This window comes from Gastrolobium bilobum, unplaced genomic scaffold (assembly GCF_033153095.1).
Source record: "Gastrolobium bilobum isolate Gb01-03AN ecotype WA unplaced genomic scaffold, APGP_CSIRO_Gbil_v1 utg1266, whole genome shotgun sequence".
Lineage (NCBI taxonomy): Eukaryota > Viridiplantae > Streptophyta > Magnoliopsida > Fabales > Fabaceae > Gastrolobium > Gastrolobium bilobum.
Genome location: NW_026898770.1, coordinates 238,978 through 247,377, shown reverse-complemented (window position 1 = coordinate 247,377; position 8,400 = coordinate 238,978). Strand labels below are relative to the sequence as shown.

At 34.5% G+C, this 8,400-nt stretch overlaps 1 protein-coding gene across 1 annotated transcript; it reads left to right on the top strand.

The window, feature by feature from the left end:
• Positions 1–584: 584 nt before the first annotated feature.
• LOC133283943 (phosphoenolpyruvate carboxykinase (ATP) 1-like) lies at positions 585–7,490 on the top strand. Its single transcript, XM_061480876.1, has 13 exons — positions 585–727; positions 950–1,225; positions 1,923–2,101; positions 2,896–3,049; positions 3,377–3,461; positions 4,575–4,675; positions 4,926–5,224; positions 5,458–5,631; positions 5,719–5,784; positions 6,320–6,498; positions 6,604–6,773; positions 6,864–7,032; positions 7,229–7,490. Exons 2-13 carry the CDS (start codon positions 960–962, stop codon positions 7,370–7,372), a joined length of 1,986 nt encoding a protein of 661 aa, XP_061336860.1. The 5' UTR covers positions 585–727; positions 950–959; the 3' UTR covers positions 7,373–7,490.
• Positions 7,491–8,400: the final 910 nt, after the last annotated feature.

Below are 8,400 nucleotides of genomic sequence, written 5' to 3'. Positions count from 1 at the left end.
CAAATAAAGTTACAAAAAGTTTTTAAAATGAGTCATATATTTTTTTTGACAAAATGAAATAATTTTGGTTTATTTTTAAATGCATGTCCCAACCGCGTTACTGGGTCATCGGGTTTGGCCGATTTTGTCCGGGTTTTGACCGGATTGATGCATGATCGGTCCAAAGCTTGACCCGAACCGGTCCAATAACCGATTTACCAGGTTCCAGGTCAACCTGACCGAATCAGGGTGAGTTTTACAAGTATGCTTTAAAATCCTAATTGAATACCGATATATTTTTTTATCTAAATTTTTTTATTAAAATCCTTTAAACCCAATCAAATATATAAATGCCAAGATGAGGAGGGAATGAGTGATTTCTATTCATTTATTAAGGTCTTTATACCTGACTCTGAATCCCCGAATAATGAGATTTGGAAATTTTCTCTTTTCCCAGCAAGACCGCTGAGGACAAGGGATAGGATTTAACCATGCTGATGTGTACCCTGGTTAAATATTTAACTCCAGTTAACAAATCGTGGCAATGAATCCTTTCTATAAAAGGGACACTTCAGCCTTAATATTTTCCCATCACCAACGAATTCGTCTTTCTCTCATAATCGTCAAAAGCGCAACACATACGTTGCACTTCCCTTGTTCATTTATCCGACCAGTTACTTTGTTTCTCGTTAGCCTTTCTTATATTCTAGCTTTCCTCATTCCTGCAACAGAAAGTTTCAAATCTCTGGTTCGTTCTCTCTTTTAAGGTTTTGTAGTTTAATAATTTCTTTCTTCGCTGATGGACATCTGACGTGGTTATTAATTACTATGATTATAGCTGTTACTTTGATCTTCAACTGTGCAAGCCTTAAACAAGGCTCTTGTTTGGATGATCATAAAGCTAACGTATTTATAATTTATGATATGACACACATAATTTATATATTATTCATTAATTCATTTTTGGCAGAGTGAAGAAGATGGAAGCGAATGGTAATGGCAGCGTTAGATTCGATAACGGAAATGGCAACGTAACGAACGGACTGCCAGAGATTCATACGCCGAAAAAGCATGATGAGATTTGCCACGACGACAGTGTTCCAACGGTGAAGGCTCAAACCCTTGACGAGCTTCACTCGCTACAGAAGAAGAAGTCCGCACCCACCACCCCCGTCAAAGGGATTCAGACTCCCTTTGCCACCCTCTCTGAACATGAGCGCCAGAATCTGCAACTACAGTCCATCAGGTATATTTATTTTTGTCGCTTTTATAAATGTTTTAAGAATTTTATACTCTCTCTATTCATAGAGAGAGGAAGAAAAGAACTGGTAAATGGTCTGGCAAAAAAAAAAAAAAAAATAGATCATCTCTCATGTCTTATTTAACATAATATGATTATGTTTACAAAAAAAAATTAATAGAATTATATTATTATTAAAATAAATAATTATAAAATTATACTATTATTCACTTTTGTATACTTATAATAACTCAAATAATCATATTATAATAAAATACATTTGAGAGAATCTATTTAAAATAATAATAATATAAGAACTGGTAAATTGGTGTCCATACGTGTCTTTCCCAAGAATAATGAATAATACTTAAATTAATGTGGAAAACAATTAGTCAATTCATTCATACAGGCACGACATGAGAGGTAAAAGGGTGGTGGGCCCCGGTATATTTAGTAGATTTACGTGTGATGGATCACACGGTGCTAATGGGTTTGATGATATCGTTGATGGACTTTGTTGGCTGGGGTCCAATCAGAGAACGACACTTTTGCATATACAAGCATTTTGAATTATAGTTAAACAATAGACCAATTTGCCCTTGGCTTTAGTTTGATCTTTCTTTTTTTTGTTTATTTACATTAAATTCTAAATTACTTTATAATTTGGTGCAAAATTCTGAATCACCCTTGCTTCTTGAAACAGTGCATCCCTGGCGTCACTGACGAGGGAGACTGGACCCAAGGTGGTAAGGGGAGACCCAGCTAAGAAGTTGGAAACTCAGAGGGTTGCTCACGTTACGCACCATCATGCCCCTCCCACCATTGCTGTTAGTGATAGTGCTTTGAAATTTACCCATGTCCTCTACAATCTTTCACCTGCTGGTATTCACCTTTCTAAGCATTCATATATACTTTATTTCTTTTTTTCTGATGATGATGTTATTTGTTTTATTGATCTTATGGTCTTATTAGTCTCCTTCCCATGCTATATCGGACTTTGTCGTGTTTTTCATTTCAATTTATGAATTGAATTCTTGACACTGATAGCTATTGCATCATTTTGTACATCTAGTGTACGAAAATTAGTTCCAAACGTCACCCCCTCTCTTGATGCATTTGAATTTGTCAAGCATAATGTTTTATTATAAATTGAATTTTTGTGTGTTGCTTTTCATCAAAGTCATAATTAATTAAGAAATTAATTTTTTAATAATGAAAAGATAAAATTTATTTGATTCTAAAAATAAATTATTTATACAGTCTGAATTAATTGAACATAGTAAAGGAAAAAATATAAGGTGCTCTAAGTTCACAGTGGTCCTCCTATTACAAAAGTACACTTTGAATTTTTCTTTTCTTTTTTTTCTTCCATCCTCCAGTAGCACATAAATAACATTAAAGGCATATGTACCTGAAGAAAAATGTAAAATGTGTGTGGTCGATTTGTATTCAACTAACTTTTTACTGGATCCTTTATTTTACTTTAATTGATTACGATGCTCAATGATTTTTGTGGCCGACAAATTTGTCATTAATCTCCTACGAAATTAACCCACTTCTCATGTGAAGAACGTGAATATCTTTTTTAATTAAAAAAACCATATAACTAATATATTACGATTATTGATGTGATATTATATAATTTTGCTTTTTTGTGGGATTTGGAATTGGTACAGAACTTTATGAACAAGCGATCAAGTATGAGAAAGGATCGTTCATCACTTCCACAGGGGCAATGGCAACGCTTTCTGGGGCGAAGACGGGTCGCTCTCCCAGGGACAAGCGCGTCGTCAAGGACGATGTTACTGAGAATGAGCTTTGGTGGGGAAAGTGAGTACCATGTTCAACTAACTAACTAGCAAGTCTCTCACCAGATTATTATTATTATTATGTATAATAATATGGAAAAAAGGAATCTGTTGTTACATGAGAATTCTAATATCATGTTATAAATACAATAAATATGGGATCCATCTATTTAAAAAAACAAAAAATAGCACATCTTTTCATAGTGTATGTAGAAATGGATTGTTTTCTCAAAAAAAAAAAAAAAACAAACCCCTAATAATATATGCTGCTTATGTCCCTGTCTCTTGCTTTATTTTCAATTTTCTTTGTCTTTATTTCTATTTGATGTCACAATATTGTACTTTGCAGGGGTTCCCCTAACATCGAGATGGACGAGCAGACTTTCATGGTGAACAGAGAAAGAGCCGTCGATTACTTGAACTCTTTGGACAAGGTCATTTCTCTCTTCTTTCATTCTATCATTTATTATTTTATTATAAAAAAAGTTGGTAATAATTTTTAATATTATATCGAATGGTCTATGATATTGATAATAAAAGAGGATGGTGTATCTCATCTTTTGGCTATTTAAGATAGTGACGTGTGGATGGTGCCTATGTTGGCTTTTTGTCCAAGTGGGCGTGCGAGGAAAAAGTTTACCTCACCTGATCCCTTACGTGACACGACACTGTCGTCGTGTGTCGTTTGCTTGGAATTGGATCGCGTTTTATATTTATTATGGATGTGGATATGTCTTTTTCATGATGTTAAGAAATAGAAGATATGCGTCCATTCCATTTGGGTCAGAAAATGATTACTCAGCCTCAGGATTCATGAAGGAATAAGGATATATGCTTTTACTTGTATAGGATAGAGCACCAATGGCTGTGGTGTGCTATGGCCTGTCCTGTTATGTATCTGATGAATTGATTAGCTCCGTTAGATAAGCATCCAGCTGTTCATTCATAGCTGTAATACTCTCAGCCCCCAGGAAGCACTCCAATCTTCTACATTGGACTGAATAAATTTTAAAAAATATTTATCTTTAGTTAGATTGGATTGGGTTTGATCGGATTAAAAAAATTAAAATCTGATATCCGCATTGACTGAAATTGATTTGGTTTGGGTTGACCAAAAATCAACTTAATTACCAAACTCAATTTATATTTTTGCAAATTACCACGGGTAAAATTGGTCAGTCATTATATCAAACCAAATCTATGGTCACCCTTATCTACAATGACAGAATAATGCACTCTTTGAAATATCCTAGACTCCATTTGTTACATTCAATGTTTCTATCCGATGTTCATTTGAATCATGTTTGCCATGCCACTTCAACAAAGAATAAAAGAAATTCTTTGCAATTGTCTTCACAGTTAATCGTTATCTGGATAAGCCCTGATGTCGAATATGTTCCCTGATTGATGGATCACTGTTTTTAATCAATAATTTTTATTTTTATTTTGCTTGACTAAAAATATTTTATTTGAATATCATATCTGGATGGCAATTCAATTTCGTAGAGTTCTAAATAATAATATTAACAATGTTTTGTGTTTTGCAGGTTTTCGTGAATGACCAATTCTTGAATTGGGACCCAGAGAACAGAATCAAAGTCCGGATTGTCTCTGCCAGAGCTTACCATTCCTTGTTCATGCACAACATGTAAGTGAAAAACTCGAGTATAATTTACCATTGCCAACAGTAGTACGTAGTTTCTCTCTTCTTCCTTCAAGACAAAAAGGTATAAGACCCCGCCAGATAAGTGCCCTATCGTTGACAGCCTTAATTTACATATATATACATATATTGTTCATAACATAACATATAACATACATATCCCTGCTCATTGGAGGAAAAGGTTCCCCCTGTTAGTTTAGTTTAGTGTACAAGTGGATAACTAGGTGGGTGACAGGTGTATCCGACCCACTCCTGAAGAGCTGGAGAATTTTGGTACTCCGGACTTCACTATTTACAATGCTGGACAGTTCCCATGTAATCGTTATACTCACTACATGACATCCTCCACTAGCGTAGATCTTAATCTTGCTAGGAGGGAAATGGTCATCCTCGGCACTCAGTACGCCGGGGAAATGAAGAAAGGTCTTTTCAGTGTTATGCATTATCTCATGCCTATGCGTCAAATCCTCTCCTTACACTCTGGATGCAACATGGGAAAAGATGGGGATGTTGCACTCTTCTTTGGACTCTCAGGTATAGTATCAGCGGATCAAAATCCTCCATCGGAATAATCTGGCTCCAAACACCTGCCCTACGATATGTTCCTAATTCCCTTCTTACTCTCCCTATGTGTGGCCATACTCAACTGCTTGTTATAAACTATATATATGCTTTACCCGTGGAAATTAGTTATGGCTTGTGTCTTCATTTTCCTATAATCCTAATGGATCTTTTTTGGTTTTCTTTTTTATTATTATTTGTTTTAGGTACCGGAAAGACCACTCTTTCTACAGACCACAATAGGTATTTAATTGGAGATGATGAACACTGTTGGAGTGAGAATTGTGTCTCTAACATTGAAGGTGGTTGCTATGCCAAATGCATTGATCTCTCACGAGAGAAAGAACCTGATATCTGGAATGCTATCAGATTTGGTACAGGTATTAATCTCAGACTATTTTTAATGTATTTTGATCTCCCCCTAATAAGAAGTGCTTTTTGATTTATTTAATTTTATTCTTTGTCAGTCTTGGAAAACGTGGTGTTTGATGAGCATACTCGAGAGGTTGATTACACTGACAAATCAGTTACAGGTAAATAATTATTTTTTAAGATGTTTTCAAAAAAATAATAATAATAGTTTTTTAAGATGAATTTGGATTATATTCTTTTGTTTAGAGGTTGACCAAGATTTGATTCAGTAATGACTTGCATGGTTTCAATTAAATTATTTGCTTGATAAGTGACAACAAGAGGACTATGCTGTACTATTGAACAATTGACTTAAATATGTGCTTGCATGATGTTCTTGATAAGAAACAACTTGCAACTAATCTATTATTGATAATGGTCAATTCTTAAAAGTAAACCTCCCTTTATATACAGCAAGGGATAAGGATGGAATTGAATAAAGACAAAAGCATTTTGACAGATTAGCAAGTCAAACTTCTACTTGCTAAAATTCAGGCTGCTGACTATTTAATTGAATTTGAATATTGTTTAGTCTTTAATCAAGAAAGTTGACTAAAATTGATGGGGATTTATGGCGGACTTCATATAAATATGGCTTGTAATCATCCATTACAAGGGATCCTTGCTGACAATTATATGTGATAATTTTTATTGCAGAAAATACTCGTGCAGCTTATCCTATAGAGTACATTCCAAATGCAAAGTTACCATGTGTTGGCCCTCACCCAAAAAATGTCATACTTTTGGCATGTGACGCATTTGGTGTGCTCCCACCCGTGAGTAAGTTAAACCTGGCGCAGACCATGTATCATTTCATCAGCGGATACACTGCTTTGGTAATACATCACAGCAACTAACTTAACTGCTACCTTACTATTTACCAATGTTCCTTCTTCTATAATTCTCACCATATTTTTTTCATTTATTTATAATAACTGTAGGTGGCTGGTACAGAGGATGGTATAAAGGAGCCACAGGCAACTTTTTCAGCTTGTTTTGGTGCAGCATTTATTATGCTACACCCTACAAAGTATGCGGCAATGCTTGCTGAAAAGATGCAGGAACATGGTGCTACTGGATGGCTTGTTAACACTGGTTGGTCTGCTGGCAGGTATGGCGGTAGTTGATGTCATTGAAATAAAAAGTTTCTTTTTGAACCTAAATAGTAAACCTGACTTTTCTTTCCTGTGTCAAACTGCAGCTATGGTTATGGGAGTCGTATTAAACTACAATATACGAGAAAAATAATTGATGCCATTCACTCTGGAAGCCTCCTGAATGCAGAGTACACTAAGACTGAGATTTTTGGGCTAGAAATCCCCACAGAAGTGGAGGGAGTCCCTTCAGAAATTCTGGATCCTGTGAACACGGTTAGTTGTATACCAGAGTCTCTACATAAGTTAGAGAAATATAATATCAAGTCATTAATGTAGCTTTCACTTTTAACACCTTAAGTTTTTAAGTTTAAAAACTAATAATTTTATATTATATTTCTCTAAAAATATTATATCCCGAGCTCTGTTCTTTGCCTTAGTATTTTAACATTAAAGTTTTTATGGATTGCAGTGGTCAGACCAAAATGCCTACGAGGAGACACTGTTGAAGTTGGCTGGATTGTTCAAGAAGAATTTCGAAACCTTCACCAACTACAAGATTGGCAAGGACAACACTCTTACAGAAGATATTCTCGCAGCTGGTCCAATCTTTTGAGGCTATGTTAATTTGTGTGATTGGGATTGGAATATTAGGATGGTGGAACCAGTCTCACCATAGAATAAAACTTTGGTTGGGTTCAATCCATATATAAAAAGTTACATTTCTAGTTTTAGTTTGAGTGAATTCATGTTCTAGTCTTTACATTTACTGTCTTTACATTTTTTTATTTTTCACTTGTTGCAAATAACACCTTTAGCATAATTTCTATTTTGTTACAAAAACGGAAAAACCACAAAAGTGTTACTTCTGCACCACAATCATTTTGTCCATCAATGCTCTCCCCTAATCGCTACTAGAGTTATAGTGCTTGCTGGGCCTTGTCAAATTCGAGTCAATATATTGAAATCGATTCTGATGTAATTATCATATGGGTCGTTGAACTTTGGATTCTTTTAGTATCAAATTGCCAATTACAAGTGAAAAAAATGAAAAGAAATAAGTGGGAATGAATATGGACTTTCCATTCAACTTCGACTTGCGATTGAAATCACTCGTTCTGTCCCACTTTCTCGGTGAACAAAACATAGCAATGTAATAAGGTAAAGGTAATTTTATTTTATTAAATAAAATAAAATTCATTATTGGAGCTGTGACAAATTAAATTTATATTAAGAGAAATTAAAGAAATTTTATTTTATTTTGTAAGATTTTTTGCTTCAAAAATTAAAGATATTTTACATTTAGATGCTGTATACAAAAAGCAGTTGTAGTGTAGATATGTTCTATGTTGCACCGACACTTGATATGGGACAGGATTTGAATTCTCTCATGTGTAAAAGTGGTCATGTGGTCATGTTATTTGATCACAACCACTCATTGATGATGAGATAAGTGATCAAATAACATGGCCAACATGACCACATGGTCACTTTTCCACGTGAAATGATCGAAATCCTACGAGTCATGACACGACACGTTAATTTTAAAAAATGTCATATTTTGACACATTAGGACACGTTTTGATATTAAATAATATTTTTAATATATGTAATATAATTTATATTTAATACATATAACAGCCC